The 24,507-nt window shown below is 45.0% G+C and overlaps 1 protein-coding gene across 1 annotated transcript in view; it reads left to right on the top strand.

Moving 5' to 3' along the window:
- Positions 1-24,507, top strand: part of MORC3 (MORC family CW-type zinc finger 3) — a 684,179-nt gene that overhangs the window by 355,501 nt on the left and 304,171 nt on the right. The window contains exon 7 of the mRNA XM_085621291.1: positions 20,519-20,650. Coding sequence (XP_085477417.1) covers positions 20,519-20,650 — 132 coding nt within the window. The remainder of the gene's footprint in view (positions 1-20,518; positions 20,651-24,507) is intronic.

Genomic DNA, 24,507 nt, shown 5'->3' with positions numbered 1-24,507 from the left:
CTTTATTAAATATGAGGTTTTTGATATCAAAAACACATGTTTCATTGAAGCCGTTATGTAGCTGGGAAACTCGCTTTGACCAGTGCTCAGTACATACCTTAAGATAGCTTCCCTGCTCCCTTGCAGTATCTAGTAATAGAACTAAATATCACAGGGGCATATCTGTTCATGCAGATATGTCCTCACATAGAATATAAAAGACACACAATTGATGGACGGAATGCAGAACAAATCAAAACATTCACCCCTAGTCAAGAGATCTGGGTTAAATCCATCATTATTTTGCTCACCATGCCACCCCAGTTTAGACCTGGCCATATGCAAATCAGTCTTGACCCTGTGCCTCATGGGAACAGTCCAGCCCGAACTGCCAAGCCAGGTCCTCCCTGGACCGGAACCAAGCATCCTAGGACCGGTTTTGGGGTTTCACCCCTCTTCAGCCAGGATAGCTTGATTCCAGTGGCACAGTGAGCCCAGGACCCACGTCTGGGCATACCTGGCGCACTTAGGGCGAGAAAGCAAAAGATACACAATTGATGGATGGAATGCAGAACAAATCAAAACATTCACCCCCAGTTAAGAGATCTGGGTTAAATCCATCATTCTTTTGCTCACCATGCCACCCCAGTTTAGACCTGGCCATATGCAAATCAGTCTTGACCCTGTGCCTCATGGGAACAGTCCAGCCCGAACTGCCAAGCCAGGTCCTCCCTAGACCAGAAACAAGCATCCTAGAACCGGTTTTGGGGTTTCACCCCTCATCAGCCAGGATAGCTGGATTCTAATAGCACAGTGGAAACCGGTCCTAGGATGCTTGTTTCCAGTCCAGGGAGGACCTGGCTTGGCAGTTCGGGCTGGACTGTTCCCATGAGGCACAGGGTCAAGACTGATTTGCATATGGCTGGGTTCAAATTGGAACGGCATGGTGAGCAAAAAAACGATGGATTTAGGCCCAGATCTCTGTACTGGGGTGAATGTATGACATTGTTCTGCATTCTGTCCATCAATAGTTCTTTTTGCATTTGTCACCCCGAGTGGGACGGGTATGCTCAGACGTGAGTCCCGTGCTCTCCATGCCACTGGAATCAAGCTATCCTGGCTGAAGAGGGGTGAAACCCCGAAATCGGTCCTAGGATGCTTGGTTCCAGTCCAGGGAGGACCTGGCTTGGCAGTTCGGGCTGGACTGTTCCCATGAGGCACAGGGTCAAGACTGATTTGCATATGGCTGGGTTCAAATTGTGTTTTTTGCTCACTGATTTGCATATGGCCATGTTTGAACTGGGGTGGCGTTGTGATCAAAATAACGATGGATTAAACCCAGATCTGTGACTTGGGGTGAATGTTTTGCCAATGTGCAACATTCCGTCCATCATCTCGCGTGTTTTGATATTAAATTAAAGGCACTCATTTTAGCCTATAGAGCCTTTGAGCAGAAGGGCCCCTTGTACCTAAAAATGCAGCTCAAAACATACTGTCAGTGTAGTTCCTTGCGGTCTAATGCTTTAAAACTCTTGCAAAACCCCAGGGTTTGCAAAGCCAAAAGTAGGGGAAGTTCCTTTGTGTTTTTAACTGCAAAACTCTGCAGTCTTCTGTCTGCACTTCTTTTTGCCCCCTCTGAATCAGTTTTTTGGAAAACTTAAAGACCCATCTTTTTAACACTTAGGTCAGTGTGCCTTCGGTACCTTGCTACTAGCGCTGGGACGCTTCCTTTATAAATCCTATTGTTTTGTATTGTATTAAGCAGCTTAGTATGAATACCTTTTCATTACTTCCTAAACTAGTGGATGTTTTTCTCTTATGCCTGCAAAGGCACCACCAAATGTGTACTTTGGAAGATGGGGTAAGTTTGTCAGGTGGTGTGCGGACAACTCAGTAGACTTTCTTCAAGCTCATTTGTTGGATGTCCTGTGATTTGGTCTGTTGCCACAAAAGGGGTGTGCAGTTGGCACAGTAAAGTGCTACTTAGTTGCATTTTCTCCCTTTCTGTCTTCCACCCCTGCCGTCCATGCTCGAGTCACGAGTGGTGATGAGGTTACTGAAGAACCTCAGCAAGTTTCCACCTTCTTCTTTCATAATGCTGTAATAGCACCTAAATCTTGTTCTTGCGTTTTAAATGTTTTCCTGATTAAAACCAGTATACAGTTGTCAGTTGCAACTTCTTACCCTCAATACAGTTTTTCTTCGGGCCATCATGTTAGCAAGGCGTGTTAGTGAGATGCAGGTGCTAAGCGTCAAGCCCACCTTCACTGCTTTGTTTCCAGGCAAGTTGTTTCTCAGAACCGGGACTACTTTCCTGGCCATGTTGATTGTGGCCTTTAATCTAGGCAAATCTGTCACCTTGCTAGCTTTCTTTCCTCCCCCACTTTCGTACAGAAGAGGAAGAGCAGCTTCATATACTGGATTCAAAGAGAGCAATCCACTTCTATATTGGCAGAACCAAGGAGTTCAGAGTTGATGGCCAGCTGTTCATCGGTTACTTAGATAAGATAAAGGGCAAGTCAGTCCAGAGGAAAGGATACCTTTGATGTGGATCATCTTATGCATTAAGATATGCTATGCTTTGGCTCACAATAAACCTCAAGACAGTATCAGACCTCACTCCACCATGTCGAAATAGTCTCCCTAGGCTCTAAAAAGAGGAGCTTAGAGGTGTGGAGGGAAGGTCACATCGCATGCTGTATCCTTAAAGACTTCTTAGATTAGCCAGCCATTCCGCCACCTCCTGGTCGGATACTGCTTGGGAGTCTATTCAAAAGGTGAGGAATCTTTAGTAGAAATATCAAGTAGAATAAAAAGTTACTGACCTTCAGTAGCAAACTTTCTGGTGGATATTCTATCTACCTGCAAATTCCTCACTGCCCTACCAACCTCCCCGTGTGTATGGCTGTTTCCTAAATCAATCATTTTAATATGATCCCAATTCTAGAAATAGTACTGCATCTTACTCTCATGATATCGTTCTTATCTCATTCTCCTCAAAGGCGCATTAAAAAATTAATGGCAAACTGAGTGCAGGGAGTGGGTGGAAGCACTTTATGGTTCCACTCATGTTACAAGAGCCCCACTTTTGGTGCCGAGACCGAGCTAGCGTCCCTTACCAACTTAGAGGACTATTGAAAATTTCCATATTTAGTTTGACGCCTGGTATATTCAGACGGTGTGAGGAATCTGCAGGTAGAGTATTCACCAGAAACATTTTTACCAAAGACAAGTAAATGCATATATCCATCTATCTCTGGGTTTTCCTTTGACTTGTAATTGCTAATAACTTTGGCACCGTTTGACAAATGTGCATGAAACTTTCCAAAATAAAAGGTTCCTCTCACCTCAGCTTGTTGCTGGAAAGTTTGAGTGATCCTTCAAGTGGGGGCAGAGAAAAAGTGGGAGTCCCAAACCCTTGATTTCCCATGTTAATTCCCGTATGAAACTTTGTTCTTGGCTGAACGTAATGCTACCAGATTGACCAAAAAGTTAGAACTTTACTTAGAAAGAGTGCTTTTCTTTATTTGGTCTTATCTGTTCTACTGTTTTCGAGAAATTCACTTTTAAAGAGGTGCAAGGGTAGTCATGATTAAAATGTTAGGTATGGCTAGACGAGTAGTCCCATAGGAGTCCTTCAGTATAGAAAATTCTGATAAAAGGCCTACTGATTGTCTGAGGTAGGTTCCCATCCCCTGCCCATTTTGAGACTGCAGGACCAATACCGACAAAACAGACTAACTGGCTGCAAGTGAGAGAAAAGTGTTATGGTTGCCGATACAGAACTCAGGAATTCCGTCCCCTTGCCCTGAATTTGTTTAAAAGTAGTGTAAGGGACAGGGGAGGGTCACCGTAACCTCTTTCAACTTGTGAGGTGGGGATCAAGTGGGAACCCCCTCCCCCCCACCAACCAAACACTAAAAATAAAAACAAATTGTGCTGCAGGTTCTGCCGTACTCCTGCTGGAGCTGGCGGATTATAATCAAAAAGTCCCAGAATTTCACAGAAAAAAACAAAGGTTAAAGTCATGTTCTAGGTAGGCTTTCAAAGCACACAAAAACCAACGTAATAAAAATAAAAAAACGAAAATTCACTAGTTATATTTTCCTGAGCTAACTATCTTGCACCCCCGCCATGCACAGCTCATCACCTCACGTGGTACATCAATTATGACATGTTAAATAACGACATTGATGACGTCACTGCAAACATCTCCTATTATGTCATCAATGACCTCATGCTTACAATACAACTGTGAGATCAACCACCTGGAAATGAGAAACCCATCTGAGCCCCTGTTACATTCTAAATTATTCAACAATCTGCAGTGTCACAATATTTTCTGCAAAGAAATAAACATCTACTCCTTATAAGAGTGAACAGGCTTTGGCTTTAAGCTCAAGTCTCTCTTGAAACATACCTCGGCAACCCACCTCTGGTCCTCTCAGTGTTTATCTTGTTTAACTTGGAGTAATACTTTCATCCAAACTCTAGTGATTTGTAAACCGTGTTATGCACCCACACATTTTGTACATACTAACTCTATGCTGTACATGACTATGGTGTTATCAGTGATGTCAATTAACATGTCATTAGAGATATAATATGTGGTGTGATTAACAGTGTGTGTATGTGTGTATTAATTCATGTTTGGCTTTAGATACACGTTATGCATACTCCTCCCTTCTAGTGTGGAACCCAAAGAATTGCAACTTGTTTTCCTTTGACAATGTTTGAGTACTAAGACCTGTTGTGACTCCACCCTTGGTCCACAATACATCAGACCACTGGCTCCACCTCATATTGTTCTTTGGGCTCGGATGTAAGGAGCAAACCATTTCACACTGATTTTCTTAGTACCAACTACTATCAGCAGCCCTTTTAGGCATCCCAGCAAATGAAGACCTTTCAGCTGCGGGCCTACAGAGGTAATGGTATTGGCAGAGGGAGCTCTTCTAGCGGCACCTCGGCCAGAAAGCAGTGACTTCTCCTATTTCTATACCCTACACCACCAGGATCACTCCACACCTGTTGGGGAAGACTAAGGTACTTCCTCACACAGTGGAAAGACATCACTTCTAATAAATGGGTGCTGTCCATTGCTAGAACAGGGTCATTCCTAATGTTTTGCACCATGCCACATAACATACCACCCCGCCTCTACATGCCCTGCTTGGATCTCCTCCATCTCCTAGAGAAAGAGTTTAAAGAACTCTTCACAGATGGCACCAGTGCTTGTAAAAAACGAGCAAAGGGATGTACTCCCCATACCTTCTCATCCCCAAAAAGCACTACATCCTCTGGCCGATCCTAGACCTTAGGGCAATTGAACATGTTCATCTTTTCCCTTTTGGATTCCAACCAGGTTTCTGAGGAGACTTCAAGAAGCCCCCACTGGTGGCTGTACAACCGCAATTGGACCAGTGGCAGACTTCTCTCCCTACCCTCCTCGAGCTGATGCTGGTGACTGATGTACCATTGCTGGGAGTGGTAAGGTTATCTGGCACATGTGGAGATCAGATGAGTCCGGTCCCCAGTGGAGACCTGACTCCACATCAACTTGTTAGATTTTTGGGCCATCCTTAGCCTGGCACTGATAACCTCCCTAGTGTCCATCAGAGGGAAGCTGGTGCAGGTTCCCATGGACAACACCACCACCATGTGATACTGTAACAAGTGGGGGTGGGGTCATGGGTCTTGTGCTAGGAGGCAGTTTGTCTCTGGATCTGGCTAGAGTGCCAGGGCCTAGTTGTGAACCACCTGATGGGATCTTTAATATCCAGGGAAGACCAACATAGTCAGCAGCAGCTGGCAGGTTACAAATGGTAGTTTCATCCTAAGGTGGTTGTAGGAAATTGTCCCTTTTTATCATGGTCACCGCTCTCTTTTTGCCACTAGTACTGATGTATTTTTGACTGATGTACACTGGGTCCCTGCTAACCAGGCCCCAATGCCAGTGCTCTTACCCTAAAACAAGGTAAAATGGTCCAATTGTAACACAATTGGCACACACTTTGGCACTCCTGTAAGTCCCTAGTAGGTTGTACCCCTACTACCTGGTGCTTGGGTACCAAAGAGGGTCCCTAAGGGCTGCAGCATGTATTATGACTCCCATACAAATTGCGTGCCGCCTGCCATTGCAGACTGCATGCCATGGTGCAAACCATGAGTGAAAACACTATATGGCACAGTCACTACAGCATGAGCAGAGATGCCACTGTGCTGTCTAGTTCAATTACTAGATGGTACAAGTGAACAGGGAAGCCATCCTAAGTATATGTACTGGGCATTGGTCAATACATGTTCCCTAGGTACATGATGGCTTTACCAAAACATGTGGTGTTTGGTATCAAACACTTTGTCTTAATAAATCTGTACTATTGCCAGTACTAGATTTATTATGACATGCACCCAGAGGGCACCTTAGAGGTGCCCCCTGAAAAGCTTACCAGTATCTAGTGTGCTGGCTGACTGGTCTCATCCAGCCTTCCACCGCAGACACGTTTTTGATCCCCTGCAGGTGAGAGCCCACGCTCTAGGAGGCCAGAAACAATTCCTGTGCCGGAGGAAGATGTTCACACCTCCTACAGGAGGAGGAGATTTAGCATATCAAGGTCATGGGCCTTTGATAAGTGACCCTGGCTTCCCCCAGACCTGGCAGATGCCACCATCTGCCCTGAGGCCCATTTGACACCAGGACAGGCAGGAAATTAGCTATGCAGTAGGTGTGTTGCATCACCAGGCTAGTCAGACCCCTAAGGTGAGCTACCTGATGTGCTCCACGAAAGAAGGATTCCACCATCTTGTTTTTGGTGGAATTAGGAACTCTGGGAAAGGGGTATGCCCACACCCCACAGGAAGTTGTAATATAGGGGGTGTAGTGACTCCAGCTGTGGACTTGACACCAAACCCTGCCTGTTCCTGCCCCGACAATTGCAAAGACCGACTCGTCCTGAAGCTGAGCATCCTCTGAAAAGCCTTGGAGAGCTGCCAGCACTTCGCCAACCAGCCATCCTCTCCCTTGAAGAGGAGGAGCCACTTCCCTGCAGGCATCCACCGCATCGACCCAGTACACCATTCTGCTGACCCTCGTGTCCACCGAGGAAACCGCGTCCAAGGAGGAGATCTCCGTGCTCCAGGAGGTCAGATTAATCTCCCTATCACGTTTGTAGAAGTTGGGTCCCCCAGGAGCCGCCCTGCACCAATACCCGGGGTACCGGAGCCCTTGCAGCAGCTATGGCTTGTGTAGTATCCAGCCCAGACACCAATACTGCCAAGACAGACATACCGACATGGAACGTCAGCACCAGCGAGGCTACCGTCGAGAGTGGCCTTGTTGTCCTGTTTTGTCCCCCATCTCCAGGTCAATTTAAAAAGTGAGAGCCTTCAACGCAAGCGACCCGATGGACAAAACACCTCTGCACCTGAGCCCCACAGCCCGAGTCTGAGCCTACCGATGGTGCATCCTTGCTCCATAGACCCTCAAGAGCTGAGCCCCTCTATGGGTTCTGCCGTCTGGTCCTCCAGTCCCCACTTACAGCCGTTTTCTTGTTACAGGCTTTCTCATTTACTTCAGCCATAGCGTTCAAGGCTACCTTTGCGACCAGCACCTCTGCACCCAGACACACCAGGGCAGGCAAACCGAAAATGCTGGTTATTCTAACAACCATGGCCCCTACTTACATTATGTCCAGAAGAGCAACCCTGTAACTCGATTGTAAGTACCCCTATGCACTGTATGTTTCTCCCATAGGGTAACATTACCAGGTTCGAGGCTCATGCCTCAAATCTGACAGCTGTATTTTCTGTGTTTCAGAAAATCGCTAACTTGAAAAGTACTTAACTAATCTTGAAGATCTTGGTGTCTAAATTAATATACAAATATATGTTATTTTTCTAAATTGGTGTCGGATTTACTTATTGAGTATGTCTCATTTATTGACTGTGTGTGTGCAACAAATGTCTAATACCCTCCTCTGATAAGCCTAACGCTGCTAAACCACACTTCATCAAATAGGGCACCTTAGGATGTTCATAGCCTGGTGTGCAATGCGCAATACTGACCTACAGGCAAAATTGTTGGGTTTCTTGTTAGGTTTGACTCGTATGTTTCCTCCTAAATCCTTTGTGATGCCACAGTAGGATCGTAATTTCTTCACTTTCCTCAGGCACCCCACTCCTTCCAATGCACAGTTGTCCGCCGTGTCTCCTGACTCTGGAGCCTGTGTTTCTGGTTTCCCAGACTAAGTGGTGTTGAGGACCTGGGTGGCCTTTTTGCAAAACGTTGACTGTTTTATATGTCGGGAAACAACATTTTTCCAATGTTCTTTGCTCGATGACATCCCTTAGAAGAGAAGGAGAGAGTCAATTGGCTGGACGCCAAAAGAACTTTTACATCAAACGCACCAAAGAAGATCGTTGGGAAATCAGCTTTTGGTGTGGTTCTCTGGGACACGGAAGACAAGGCAGTTCAGAAAAGGACTTGGTCATGGTGGATAGTACTCTGCATTGACAACTAGCCAAGAATCAGCCACCAAAGAGGTTGAGGCCCCAATCCACAAGGGCCAAAGCTGCTTTTTGATATCTGTGAGGCAGTGACATGGGCATCATGCACACTTTCACGAAGCACTACTGCCTTGACAGCCAGGTTTGATGGGAAAGGCATTTCGCACATTCAGTCATGCAGTAATTTTGTATCTGAGACATTCCACAGATCCACTTCTTTGGGAGGTACTGCTTGGTATATATTCTGAAGGTGAGGAATTTCCATCAGAAGATAAAGTTACTTAACCTCAATGTATACACGAACCGCAGATTCCTCACTGCCTTTCTCCTGCATGGTTTGTGGATAGTCTCTGTTTTTCTACCTAAAAAGGTCCAAATCTGGAGAGCTGCACATTGATACCTCAGAATATTGTAGAGCCCACGTTCGAGGTCACAGAGCTAAGAAAGAAACTGAGTTCTGTTAAAGACTTCTAGCTGCAGATTCCTCACCTTTTGAATAATCCCTAGGCATCAAACTGGATCTGGAAACTTTTCTGCAGGACCTCTGCGCGCTAGTAGGTGACACAGTGTGGCTCCGCACTGACATTCTTACGCTCTAGAAATGATGTGAGGAACCTATGGAGGTGGCACTCCAATTCACTGACGTCTATTCCTTATTTCCACACCCCTAGACGTTGATTTGGATCTCACTTTGCATCCTTTTGAGACCTTATTTCAATCAAAATTCTTTTGTCAGTGTGCAAGCGACATGTCCCCTACCAAAACGACTGAGTTTAAGCCCTGGAAAGACTGTCGCAGGCAAATGCTGGTGACAGATCCTCATTTTGTTTTCCTGGGGTCGAGCCACAACTTCAAGTCCTGTGGTGAAAGCGCGTCAATGAAACCTAAGGCTATACGAGACCACAGTGTGAACTATACATCGCCAAGCACAGGAAGACTCCAAGACGAGATGGGCCCAAGTCGAAAGTTTGGTCCCAGTTCCGTTCGAGATCTAAAAGTTGCAGGAGTCGTTCCAGAGTTTGACCTTTGTCGCGATCAAAGTCGTCGGTGAAGTCAGAGAAAAAATAGGAGCAATCTAAGCAGGACTCTGCCTCTTACCACTATTTCTACTTTCCTGAGAAGAGCAACACCATACTTCTTGATCTTGCTCCTGAAATAGTTGACCTTTGGAGTCGATTCTGCAGCTTGTTCTGGCGCAACCAGAGTTTCAGGGGCCGTCCACCACTCCACCCTGGTATTTTAATCTCTGCACCCCTCCTCTGAAAGCTTGGTGGTGCAGGGGTCTGCAAGCAAGACTAACGCCAACACGTTTCCAACTATTCCCCCCTCCCTCCCCCTTCCCTCCCAATATAGAGTCAAAATGGGTGGAGACGTACTGGAAAAGTCTCTTCTTTTAGTCTACCAACATAGTGCTTCGATCAGTAAATGCCAACTGGCTGCTGCAGTGCTATTCCTGTGCCATTTGGGGTTCGGTGGCTCAAGTCCTTCCAGGGATTGCTCAATATCTCCCACTTGTCATCCATTGCCCTGGCATACAGGATACCGTGACGTGGGCAAGTTCCCAATTTCTTGTGGCTTAGACACCTCCCGATTCCATCGGGTGGACCATTAGCACCAATGTTTTCATTCGTCACCATGTTTGGCTGCGGCCCACCAGATTTTTGGGCTATGTCCATACGTTCCTCATGGCCATGCCATTTAATGGGACTCGTCTGGCTGACACCAAGACAGACTCCGCTCTTGAGCGACTCGAGGAGAGCAGGACTATGGTATGCTGCCTGGGCTTATCTCTTTCACCTTGTCATCCATATCAGCCCTACCACTTCTTTCGTGGTTTCAGCATATGTATTCCAAACCATCAGCCAATCCAACCCCTACAAGGTGGCCACCACCCGTGGTCAAGTTCACCGGACTGCACAGTCCTCGATCCTCCTTTAGGAGCCTCTTCCCCCACCCTGCCCCCTTCTGCCAAACCATGGCGAGTATATGCTCTGCCTTTCATTGTCTTGCTGCTGCACCTACCTCCCACCCAAGCGTCTGGCAGGCGCATCTCTCAATTTTGCGACAGGAAGTGCAAGCCCTTTTGGCCAAATGGGCTATCAAGAGGGTGCCTGCTCCAGAAATAGTGTTGTCATTCCTGCTACTTTCTGGTGCCTAAGAGGGCTACAGGCCTTTTTCGTATTTTAGGCCTGTGTCCTCAACGCCTTCCTCCGGCAGGGCTTATCTGCACTCGACCCTGGGGACTGGATGGTGGCGTTGGACTTGCAGGACTGCTATTTCCATATACAAGTCTTGCAGGCCCATCGGAATGACCTGCGGTTTTTGATGGGACAGGCCCATTCTCTGTTCACTGTGCTTCCCTTTGATCACACTAGGGCTCCTTGGATATTCCCAAAAGTAATGGCAGGAGTAGCAGCACACTTCCAGAGGTCAGGGGTTCCAGTCGTCCCCTTCCACGACAACTGGGTGTTCAAGGCTGGCTCACTCCAGGCAGTCGTCTTCCAGACCACGGCAGACCTCCTGTAATCTTTTGCTTCAATCTATCAATCAGGAGTTTATAAAGCGTGGCTACTCACCCATGAGAGTCTCAAGGCGCTGAGATGGGGGTTGGGGGAAGGGGGCTGCGGATCCGTCTGGACACTGGAATTCAGTCGAAGAGCCAGGTCTTGATATCATTCCTGAATTCGGTTAGCGACTGGGTTTGTCTGAGGTGGAGAGGAAAGGTGTTTCAGGTCTTGGTGGCGAGGTAGGAGACGGATCTTCCTCCGGCTCTGGTCTTGTGGATCAGTTGGACGGAGCGAAGGTGTCTGGTGGGTACGTGAAATGAGTGGCGGTGATTCAGATATGTTGGTCCTGCGTCATGGAGGGCTTTGTAGTCATGTGTGAAGAGCTTGAAGGTGATTATTTTGTTGACTGATGATCTATGTGCTGACGTCCCTCCTGGCTCTTTCTCAGATGTTTCCCTTCATCGGAGCCATTCTGGGCATGGTTCAGTTTCCTGCTTTTCCCCAGGGAAAGAGCCCCAGACATTCAGGTTAAGATTCCGATCTTTAAGCCTCTGTCCTGGATATTGGTGAGTTCGACTGAGGCTACTTTGACTGGTGGTCTCTTGCATTCTGCTGGTCAAGCACGCCAGGTAGCATATGTGGGCTAGGCAGTGGAATCTGAAGTCTTAGTGGCCCAATATCAAGAGGAGCTCTACGACCATGTTCTAATTTCGGAGGAGACTGCAAAATACTTGCAGTGGTAATTACTGGACCGCATTTGGGTCAGTGGCAGACCCTTCTCTCTCTCCCCCCTGCAAAGTTGACAGTGGTGACCGATGCATCACTTCTGGGTTGGGGTGGCCTTCTGGGAATGGTGCACATCAGAGGTCTCCGGTCTTCAGCAGAGTCCCAGCACCATTTCAACCTTCTGGAGCTTAGGGTCATATTCTTGGCTTTGAAAGCCTTCTTCCGTCCATCAAGGAAGACTGGTTTAGGTGTTCCACGGACAATAACATCTCCATGTAGTACTGCAAAAAACAGGGCGTGGTGGGTTCATGGACCCTGTGCCAAGAGGCCCTGCACCTCTGGAAATGGATAAACCACTCAGGAATTTTCCTAGTGGTGAACTGCCTGGCAGGTACTTTTAATGCCAGTCTCAACTCAGTCTTTGACACCTAGCAGATCCTAAGTGGCAAAGTAAACCCAAAAGTTGTCAAGGTCTCTTTCATGAATGAGGAGAACCATGGTTCGATCTCTTCGCCATCATTGAGAACTGGCAATGTCCGTTGGAGTTTCCAAAGTGTCTTGCGATTAGTGACGGGTTCTGCCTTGAGTGGACCTTGTGACTCCTGTATGCCTTTCCACTGATACCACTCCTGCCCTGAGTTCTCAAGAAGATCAGGACTGACTGGGCCCAAGTCATTCTAGTGGATCAGCACGGACAGTGTGGTATCAAGAACTCCTGGGCTTAAGCGCCTGCTCTCCAATCAGGCTACTCATCAAGGAGGATCTGAAGTTGCAGCTGCAGGGAAGTGTTCTGCAACTAGACCTTCACAATCTCCACCATCATGCTTGGAGATTGAGCGGCGACAGTTGACTACCCTTCCTCCAGAGGGGGTTGATGTCATCTTCGAAGTAAGGGGTACCTTGACGAGACTGCACACGCCTATAGTTGGGACAAATTTGTGGCTTGGTGCGGCACTCAGCAGATAGATCTCCCCTATGGATGAAGTTATCGGACAGTCCCTTGCTGGCACATTTTGCTCCTCCTCACCCATATAAGGAGGAGGAGAGACTCCATCACTTGGACCCCAATAGAGCGCTGAGCTTTTACGTAGATCGTACCAAAGAACACCTGGTGGACTTTTAGCTCTTTGTGGAGTTCTCTGGAGTGAAAACAGGCAAGGCTTTGCAGAAAAATATAACACCTGCAAGATCGTGCTCTGCATTAAGATCTACTATGCATTGGCCACAAAGCAGCCGCCGGAAGGACTGTGCTCATTCTACCAGGGCCAAAGCAGCTACCACTGCTTTGACACACTGAGTGCCTTTCCTGGACATGTGCAAGGTGGCAATGTGGGTGTTACTCCTTAGGTTTGCAAAGCACGGTTGTCTGGATAGTCACGTTTGCCGAGAGGGGTATTTTGCCCGCTTGGGCCTGCAGGATTATCTGGTTAAAGCCCTTTCACAGACCCACCTCCAACAAGATACTGTTTTGCTATCTGTTCAAAATGTGAATAATCTGCAGATAGAAGTCTATCAGAAGAACAAGTTACTTACCTTTGGTAACGTTCTTTCTGGTAGAGAGACTATTTGTTTGCAGATTCCTGGCTGATCCTCCCCATTCTGTAATTGGACTCTATCCATTAATAATATCCATAGTCTAATAATTTGTACACTGGTAACACCAATTTGTTTTTGGGGCTTTGCGTTTCGGCCCCCATACACTCGAAAGCAACTGACTTTAACGCACTGGAGTGGCGCCTCTATAGGCTTCGTACATCCTCTCAAGACCAAAAGTGCATCTGCGTGGAACTGCACTGTGCTACCTACCCGTATACAGAGTCACTGCTGAAAAATTTCTGGATCCAGTTTGACACCTGGGGAGTGTTCAGGAGGAGAGAAATCTGTGGCTAGATAATCTCTACCTGAAAGAGCATAGCCGAAGATGAGTAATTGGTTCATTGATTGGCAGGGGTGGCACTTACGTGCAGCTCAATCTTCACTTCTGGGGCAAAACGAAGTCAATGCGTAGCTGCACACCTCCATCTACTGCCTCGCGGGAGAGTTGCTGTTGAAATCTTCCGGATCCAGTTGGCACTTGGCGATATCCTAAAGGAGCGAACCTGCTGTTTGATAAGAGTATCCACCAGGGTAACTTGTTCTTTAAGGTCCCAGTCATGAAGGCTGTCATAGAGGGTCTTAAGAGGTTAATAACTCTAAAACCGCCCCCCCTCTAATGTGTGGAACCTGAACGTGTTCCTCGCATGCCTCAACGGTCCTTGCTTTGAGCCCCTACACCTGTGATCTACAGTTCTTGTTTTGGAAGGTGGTCTTCATAGTGGAAATAACCTCCCTCAAATTAGTGACCTTCAGGCTCTTACAATGCAGGAACCATTCAGGTTCACAAAGATAGTGTAGTCCTTCACACTAACCACAAATTTCTGCCAAAAGTTCTCACCTTTTGACATGTATCAGATCATTGAGCTGCTTATCTTCTTCCTGCAAGCAGAGTCTGTAGGGCAAAGTGCCCTTCGCACCCTAGATGTTAAGAGGGATCTCATGTGCACTGTATTGATAAAACTAAGCCATTGAAGAAGTAATTTCTCTTTTGTATATCTTTTCCAAACCTCGTGGGGTGCTCCTTTTCTAAAGCACGGATTTTGAGATGAATCATTAAGTGGATCTAGACCTGCTATTCTTAGTCCAGGCACACACTACCTGTGCCCGCTCAAGCCTACTCAATTCGCAAAAAGAGAACTAACCTAGGTTTTCTCAGTAATACCTCTTTTGCGTAAGTCTGTAGATTTGCCTCTTGGTCAGTGTCACACACTTTCATTAAGCATTACTGTTTAGACGTTATAGCAAGTCAACAGGCTCTAGGTGGCCAAGCTGTTCAAACCTCTGCATCATTTGTACACTATCTACCGCTTTGGATAGGAACTGCTTTACAGTCTATGCAGAATATGTATACCTACAGCCACACATGCTATGTATGGAAAATTTTACTTACCCTGTAACCATCTGTTTGTAGTGTGTTTTGATTTAGATTCACATGCACCCACCTCCCTCCTTGGAAGCAAGTGATAAGTGTTTCAATGCCCTTTTCCCTCCCTTTACACACTTCCCTTTGTACAGCACATACTATCTTCGATACTGCTGTACACCTTCACTGCTTGCCCGCTGAGCGGATTACAATCAGAGGAGGAACCAGTGTTCTGGTGGATTGTGGACCAAGGGTGGAGTCTCACCAGTCTGGACTCCAGCTTCATCTTAAAAAAAAAAAAAAAGTTTGACATTCAGGCCCTACTATTGAAAGAATATGCAGAGCATATGAATCTGCAACCCTCCACGTTACGAACAGATGGTTACCGGGCAAGTAATGTTTTCCATATTTTGTATTTCCATTCACAATATTGTGGTTGTTGATGTTTTGTCCAATATATTTTGGAAGGTTGATATTTTTCTTTTCGATATTCTGACTTACAATTGTTAGTGCTATTGTGGTGGTAATGGCGCTGTATTTGTATCACTACAAACTCCCTAATCAATGTACTTAAAGATAACACTAGATCACTAGGACAGCCTACTGGTTGTTGTATATACTTGAGGAAAAAGAAAAAGAAAATTACCAGAAAGTGAAACCAATTCAGTGCTTGGCAAAGAGGATGGTAGCAATATTCGCACTATTAACCACACCCTCTTGCAGCTAAACACCAACTATGATTTATAATTTAAAAAAATATCTGATTAATCATATCACCGTAGGATGCTAATATAGAATGGACCAGAACCCCAGTCCTCATCTAAACCCTGAGAGGAAACATTAACAGTTTATTCCACTCTTCCTGCTGTCTGTGTCAGGAGGTTTAGTATACTCTGTCTGTGGCCACCTCATGCATATGACTGATATAGTGGTAAAGGCTATATTTTGATTGCAAAGGTGGTTTCATGGTCCATGCTAATTAGTGCATACTATAATTCATGCAGTGAGGAAATTCACATAGCACCTGTGGTGTCCATATATAAAACAAAAGGCAAAACTGGCACACTGTGCGGTTCATGTAAAAAATTGAAAAATCAAGACTTTAAGTGACAGTCCTTTGTACAAAGCCACTTACTTTTAATCTAGAATCTGGCTAAATAACCTACAGATCGCAAGCCTGCTAATTCATTTTGGCCCCTCCTGTGTTTTTCAGATGGCGATTAACTGTTGTCACTCTTAAGCTCTTTAATGGATTTATGACAATCTTCATCATGGCAGAATTAACATTTCACCCAGACACTTGAGATCATATGCTTCCAAAATGCCTTAGTTGCTTATTTTATGGTTGGGCCTTCAATGCTCGGCTGTGTTTGGCCGATTTGAAACCAACTGCGTTGGTCAGAACTCTTAAGTCTGAGTGGTTGCTAATCACCCTGTGGGATGTCCCTTTTTTTATGGGGTGTTCCACCACAGCCTATACTTTCTGAGTGCCTTTGTGTTTTTGATCCAATGTGATTGGCTGAGTTTTGACGAGCCAAATTTGCTGCATTTCCCTACTGCCCTCAAGCCATTGGGGCTGTCAGTGGGAAAGTAGAGCGAGGGGCCTCAGAGAGTGGCAGCAGATAACGGCAAATCCCAGTCTTTCCAGACTCTGCCTGTGCTACTAGCAATTTGTATTGAATCCTCTTCATATATAAGCTTCATAAATTAGGGCTAAAATAAGACGTCTGAGTTGCCATCCTGTGACCTGCAGGTTCAACACTAATTGCTGCAGCAGGGGCATTACCCCCTCAGTTTTATCTAGCGGTGAAATTATTATACAGATGTAATAATGACTCATTTTTAGGTCCCGGCTTGACCGTGCATGCCCTGTCTCGAAGAGACATGTTGTTTTCAATCTGTGGACTTCAGCCCACCCATAGGCTTACCGTTTGCTCGCTCCATCATCTCTTTCATATCCTGTCCACATTTGTCATAGGAATGCATGCGCCATGCCTCTTCTTTTGTTTAGCCCTCCCCCAGAGCATGGACCAAGTCCTTGTGTCCATCCACTGCTCCTGTTTTAGGAACTACTTGTTCTTTGTATTTGAGGACTCCACACAAGTGCTCATGTTTTCACTTGCTACGTTCTCCGTCTCCTGTTGCCTCTTTACCCCTCCCACCTGCCCCAAACTGCTTTTTTTTCTTGCTTTTATTAGGCTGCCTGCGTCGCTTGTTCAGAAGGCTTTTGGAGGATTTAGGTTTCAGTTATAAAAAAGAATGAGCATTGGCAGCTTTGGAACAATGTCCACTCAGATGGAATAGTGCTGTTATTTATTGAGGAGCTGTTAACATACTCCTTTCCGTCTAGGCTGTTCCCAAGCAGCATACGTGCATTACGAATTGTAGCAGGGCAGCCCTCCCTCGCATGCACACTGTACATACTGTACAGACAACTGTGAACGTCCTAGAAACAGATGGCGTAAACAGAAACAGCAGCGTAGATGTTCCTTACACTACAAAATGACTACCTTTGTACTGTGAAGCAGTTTTTGACTGCCTCTATTTTTAAATTCTTTTGCTTAACCTGTACATTGTAATTAAAAGATAAAGCTTTTTAGCGATTTAATATTATAAAGAACATACATTTTGCCAGCATGTGGCTCTTAATTTTTACTGAGCTATAACCACACTACCTTTGTTTTAGGCTATGGTCACCCAGTTTGTGTTTATTAAATGATTTACGTTTGCCCATCTTCTATATTTACTTTACTTTTTGTAGATAATTTGATGTGTTCACTAGTGCATGAGCAGACTTTCATTATGTTAACTTTTACAAGGAATCAAATGCATACTTTTGGGAAGCAACTAACCGCTGATGGGAACATCAGTGCATAGTCGGCACCAAGCCATACTCCAAAAATTCAAAGTTTCAATCTGAGCCCAAGATAGCAGCTGTGTGTGGCCATTCCTGGAAATTGTTAGCTACAGGGGTTCGCCTCAGTTATTTCCTTGGAAGTTGAAGCAAATTCCTGGTGTTAGTGTTGATTGAGCTGCATTTTCACTGTTGCAAAATAGCATGTTTTTTGTTTATAAAATCCGACTCCGTCAGCAAGGGTGCTACTGTCTTGTTCTGGGTCCAGGTCGTCATCCGCTACTACTAAACAAGCATTGGCAAAGCCAATAGGGCTCGCTTCTGCAAGAGCTATTGGCTTTTTTTAATGCTTTCTTTAGCTATGTTGTACAGCAGTGCACCTGCTGCGCAGCTTGGCTGAAAGTGAAGAAAAGAAGTGGTCTGATATGGCCAGCGCTGGCTGCATCATTGCCGGTTTTTCCATGATTTTAAGCCGTGCTGAACAGCAGATGTGCTGCTATACAACATGGCCAATAGACATTCACATTGACCATAACAATACGTCTGGCATTACCAAGAACTATTGGATTTGCCATCGACACCTACAGGGCCTCCTGCCAAGAAGCCTTCAAGGACCGCGTGAGTATAACTTCAGCACAAAGCCACAGGCCTACACTCTGCCCACTTAAGCACTGCTCTGCCACAGGCATGTGGTCACTTCAGTGGGAGTCTGACATCGATTTCTTGATCAGGCAAGAATAAAATGACAGCCTCTAGTACACCGCTGCCCTCGGCTTCCAGTTGACACAGAGAAAAGGCCTTGGATCTTAGCAAGCTCCCATCATAGGGAATCGAACTTCGACACCCAGAGCTGATTTTGAAATCTATGGAAGGAGAGTGTCTGCAATACTTGGACCTTAAAGGAATCTGCAAATTGCAAGCGAGACTTGAGATCACCAAATAGCTTTTCCTAAATAATGATTCACTAAATGTATTTATGAAATGTTCGTAGCAAATAAGAAAAAGAAGGCAGCAAATTTTCAGACAGGTATGGGCTTAGCAACAAGTCATCTTGTACTTCAAATAAGAGCTACAGGCTGTGCTAGATACACTCTGGAAGACTATCCCCACACTTTTGGTTCTTAGTGCCTCCGAAACAGAGTACTAAGCCAGAACCACAGGATGTTGCAATAATCAGATCCGAGGAATCTTAGGCTACCATTCTAGAGAGACTGGCATCAAAACTCCACATTATACAGAAGCAGCTTTTCATTCATCCAAAGGCCGGCAAGATTTCTGCGAAGCCGGCCTCAGAAAGTGCTCAACCAATGTCTACAGACCAGGACTGCCACAGCTACAGGAGACTCAAAGAACTAAAAAAGCCTGCACACATAATAAAATGTCAAATCAAACAGTCAAAAGATATACACGCATGCGGGAACTACCTGGATCCAGTTTGTTGTAACTGCTGGAAACTTAAAAAAAGGTATTGTATTGCACTGCTTGATAGCAATAGTCTTATTTGACTCATGGTAATAGAAACAATGATGTTAGTGTGCCAAGGTGGGTGCTTTAGCTCTTCAGTATGGCATTGTTTCTAGTGTATAGAAGGGTCAGTGCCCTCTACGGGCGCATGAGCTATGGAGAAGTTTCAGGATCCAGTCTGGAGCCTTGGAATATCCAACAGGTGAGAAATCTGAGGTACATAAAGTATCCACTAGAAAGATCCATACCAAAGTTAAGTATATTTTTGTTCTGTGACTACAAAATAACCTATACCTATTTGTTATACATTTGTATATTGCTCCTCTTGACTCTTTACCTGTTTGATATGAGGTGATGTCATCCATCAGTTCTGTTTGGATTCCATTAAATCACATAGGGGACAGGCAGAATATTACACCATTAATTTACAGACAAATGCAAGCAAAAGCATAAATATCTTGATTAGATTTGCTGAGAAAAGACTTGATTCTGGGGGGGGGGGGGGGGGGGGGGGAGTGAAATAGCTGCTGATTGACCTAAACTGTCAAGTGAGATGGCATGATATGCCTTGCACAATCTGTTATTATAGGTTCTAGTGGATTTCTCCAAAGGTGTGGCAGCCTTGCCAATGTGCCTGCACTCTTGAGGTACTGATCTTTGAAGTCTGGTTTGCTTGCATGTTTTGGAGTAAGGGGGCTAGAATGGTTGGTTGGCAGTGAGGGAAGGGGGAGCGATTGTACTAACAAACTACTGACTTTAGTTAATCAAGCAGAGTGTCCTTCCAATTCCTTCATTTACTGCTGGGTTTAGCATAAGAGGAGTTCAGATTTCTGAAAGAAGTACTATAGTAGGTTTAAACTAAGTATTCTGGTCATTCCAGTACTTCAGACACTGACGTTCCCAGAGTAGCCAATTAGATTGATCTGTTTTTACACACTTGCAGCTTCTTTCATTGTGAGAGGGAGATAATCACAGGCAAAAAGGGTAAAGTAATCGCACAAATGGCAGGAAAGTGTTACTAAGATTGCAAGTCACTCCAAGGAGACACATGAAGGCTGGATCAGTAATCGGGTCTTCAGTTAGTAAATGGTATTTAAGACGTAGGAGTTTCATCAACAAACCTTAATATACACGTCATGACATTACCCAAGTAATTCTGGACTTGGTAGGTAGGTAGATAGATGGCTGGGTAAAATGGAATTTGTGTAGCAGGGGAGTGCACAATATGTAAGGGGTTAACACTTTAGTTAATCTTCGTTTCAGTAATAAAATAAATATATACCGATCATTGGTTATCTCTCCCACCTCCCTTTTATAATGACATATCTCTGCGTTGGTGACTTGGATGGTAGTTAAACATCCTTTTCCTTTAACAGTTTCCTTATGATGGGCCTTCAGTGTGTGACTTTATTGGTAATTATTTTACAGAGTTGTGAAGATTGTCTGCATAGGATATTAGAAAAAATTAACTTGAAGTGATAGCAGCATACCTTGTTCAGTAACAACCACTATTTTCTTTTTTAGGCTTATTGTAGTATTTTGTATCTGAAGCCTCGAATGCAGATCGTGATAAGAGGACAGAAAGTCCAAACACAGCTGGTTTCCAAAAACCTTGCATACATTGAACGGGACATTTATCGACCAAAATTTCTGGCAGTATCCTTTTTATCTACTTATCGTATGGTGACTTTCTGAATTGAAGTTTCATTTCTGGCTGCTGTCTTCAACTATTTTGTGTTCCATTATTGTGATGCAACAAATTTTCAGAACTAGCTTCCATTATTTTACAGCTGTAAAAGCAACTGATGTCCTCAACCATATGCTATGTATGTAGGTTCACACTGCAGAAGTTAGGATTTCCGCTATGGTAAGGGAAACATTTCACCTAACTCTTATAAAGTCACCAATAAGTGCAATTAAGGAAAAAAGTACAGAAGCTCACATAAAAGTCCTGTGTAAATGGTCTGTATGCTCAATGATGATTTCCGATGTACAGGTGATTAAAAGTTGTTTTTTATTCTTCCAAGTCTTCATTACTCAGGACAATATCTAAAGAAAAGGCAGCTGATGCGTGTTTTGTCACTTGCAGTATTTCAGCCTTGAAAAAGTCTATCAAGTAATAAACTCTTAAGGCATCTTGTTCGGGTATAACTGATGTCAATATTTGTCAAAGTCTAGTTTTACTAGTGTTTGGCTCCCAGAGTTACGTGTCCAAGCACTACGAACAATAGATTGAGAAACCTCCACATAAATGACTGGCGCACACGTGGGTGTTTAGAAATTATAGGCTGTGTGATCTGCCTGTGATACGCCTGTGCACATGTTTACCTAACACTACTGCCTTGACAGTCTGGTCAATAAAAACGGGCATTTTGCCTGTTCGGTTCTGCAGGACTTTTTAGTGTGAGACCCACCTCCGGGCAGGCATTGCTTGGGTCTCTATTCCAAGGTAAGGAATCTGCAGTTACTTACCTTCGCTAAAGCCTTATCTGGTAGAGATTGTCTCGTCGCAGATTCCTTACCGACCCACCTAGCCACCGTGCTTTGCAACCAGATTGCTAGAGATAGGGTTGTTCCCCTTCCAGTGCCCTAGTTTTCCAGTCCAGTAGTTGGTGTTCTTTGTGGCTCCTCTCTCCTGGCGTGAAAAGTTGTGAAAAGAGACTGATGGCCAGCACACTGACACTGCACAGGTCACTTTTGGGACAGATGACGCCACTCTGAGCCGAACTACGCCTCCTACTGGCACGCAGGGGTACAGCTCACAAAAAATATTCCGGATCCAGCCCGACGCCTGGGAATAATTCTAAGGTAAGCAATCTGTGGCTAGAGCGTCTCTACCAGATAAGGTGTTACTGAAGGTGAGTATTTGTTTGTTAGACCTAGGTAAATGGAGGATATGAGCCAAAATTGAGGACAATTGAGGAATTCGTAATTTTTACATTTTTTTTTGCCCCAGAACGGTCTTTTCTGCAATACAGAGAAGTAGTACCAGTGCCTTTTATGCTTCTAGCTAATTCATTAGCTCATTACATTGTAGACCACCCTTCACAACCCTTACATTTTTCTGAGATACCCTTATTCATGAATGTAGGAAGCTGGCTCTTTATATAGTGGACCAAAACGAGGTACACTGTGTAAAGAGTCCAGGCAAAACCCAGTTGGTTTACGGAGGCACAAATGATATTTCAAATGCTTACTTTTGTGGTATTGTGGGCGAGCAGTTAGGTGTACCGAAGGGTACTGCTAAGAATTTATTGACACACCTAGGGAATAAATGAGACACACTCTAAAGAATAAATCTGAGACCAATTCAGAATAAGTTCTGTTTTTATATAAATTTTGATACCAAGGACTTTGATAGCAAGTAAGTACTTTTTAAAATATAGAATTCAGCAGTTAAGTAAATCAGTTACTTAAATGCGCCTTCATGCGCAATGCCTTATATAGCAGAAAAGGCATAGATAGCATACTGGTATTTGTAGTCAACTTTGGGGGTCTCCTTCGGTTCTTAGAGACATAGGGGGCAAAGGTTCAAAGTACTGTCAGCAGTTACTCATTACCTGCTCTGAGGTGTTGGAGTGCACAGGTGCTGGTCGCATTGGTAGCTGTGTATGCTAAGCTGGTAAAGAGAAGGGGGCACCTAGAAACAGGCGGCAGAGGGAGACTTGGGGACAAGTTTCCAAATGGAGGGCACGGGTCACAAGGGTCCGGAAGACAAGAGAGTACAGTCTGTTTATCTGTAAAGAGGTTGTCTGGGCTCTGTGCATCCTGTAGCCTTGTGGTCGTCGGTCTCGCCATTTGAGGGTGCCAAATCAGGACAGCTGGGCCACCTCTTGATGTGTATCTCTGTGATGCTGACATCCCTCAACTGCTTCTCGTTCTCGGTGTTGTTAGAGTCCTGATTGGACTCTCACGGTCTTGGCTTGCTGTAAGGGGTCCAGTATCCAGGTCATTGGTCCTATGTGGCATCCATTTGGATCTGGTGTCCTCTCACTTGGTTGGGGGACACCCAGGAGCACAGGTAATCTTAGGATGGCACAATACATGCTGCGGCCGTTTGGGACACTTTTTAGTATCCCAGAGCCTAGGTACCAGGGGTAACAATTACTAGGAACTTACAGGGAGTGGTAAAGCTATTGCCAATTGGGGAACAATTGTACAGTTTTAGGGAAAGAGATCTGGCACTGGGGACCTGGTTAGCAGGAACCCACTGCACTTCTGTCAAAATAGCATCAGATACCAGGCAAAAAGTGGGGTTGGACATGTCAAAAAGGGGCACTTTCCTACAACGCGTATACCTTGCTCACAGTTGTGGCTTGAAATTCAACATGTGCACTGCTAATGAAACATATTACCTTGGTCACATCATTACACATTGAAGCCTGTCTCCACAAAATTCACTGACCTGTCCCTCGTCCTTGCCAAAAGGGTGATTGCCATGAGATGAAGTCTCCCCACCCTCCAGTGGTAAATGTTTGGCGCAGGAACCTGGAATACTGGGATGCAGCTAAGGGTTGTGGGATCAGCAGGTGGCTGGCAAGTGGCCTACAGATACATGGAAAAGATGACGAGCGGGCACTGTAACTGGTGTCTCTTTCAGTAGAGAACCATACCCACTGCCCCTCCCCTGGGCTATTTGTGCCCCAAAGAGGCGTGCAGCGGGACCGGACATTAAAAGCCAACCCGCATCACCCATATTGATTACCCTCTGTCATTCCATATTACTAAATTGCAGTTTTCAGTTGCTCACCCTGCTAGTAATAGTATACTACACAGGACCCACCATTCCTCCTTCCTCATTGTGAAGGTGCTTTCACTTATGTTGGGGCATTCCTGATGGGACAGGTGGGGGTGTGGGTAAGGGGGGGGGGGGTGTTTTGTTTTGAGTTGAGGAGGGCACAATTATAGAAGTATATTTTGCTGTTGAAACATTGTTTTTGTATTTGACATAATTGTACTCTACTTGAACACACTGTATACCATCTGATGTTTAATGTAACCCCTCTGTAGGTATTTCCGAAAGTTGTACCTTATTCCAAATCAAAGAGATTAATAAAATAAAAAGATCTGATTGAGAGGGAAGCAGATGTAGTGTACAAAGCTTTATAAAATCTATCAAAATGAGATATATTGTGTAAAGAGTCCAAGGGGTTCTCTTATGAGTGGACATGGGGCTTGCTATGGCAATCCCAGGCTGCTCTTTTAAGTGGTAGTATGGTCGAGCTGCATTAGGCTTATCACAGAGGAGTGCAAGACATCTGAAGATCACTGGTCTATAAATGAGTCATACAACTCAATAAGGGGAACAACACCAATTTATAAAAAATAACACATATCTTTATATATGTTTAGGCACCAGAAGCAATTTGTTCAAGTAAGTACGCTTTTAAATGGGAATTCTTTTCAGTTCAAAAAGTCTGCAATGTTGTCCTATAAGAGGAAAAGTCAGTGAGGCATTCCGGTACAGTACAGCGACTTGCGGGAACAATCTCCAGGAGTTAGGGTCAGTGGTG

Source organism: Triturus cristatus, chromosome 8 (genome assembly GCF_964204655.1).
Source record: "Triturus cristatus chromosome 8, aTriCri1.1, whole genome shotgun sequence".
NCBI classification, from domain to species: Eukaryota; Metazoa; Chordata; class Amphibia; order Caudata; family Salamandridae; genus Triturus; species Triturus cristatus.
Note: the sequence above shows the minus strand (reverse complement) of the source record. Positions and strands in the feature narration are given on the sequence as shown.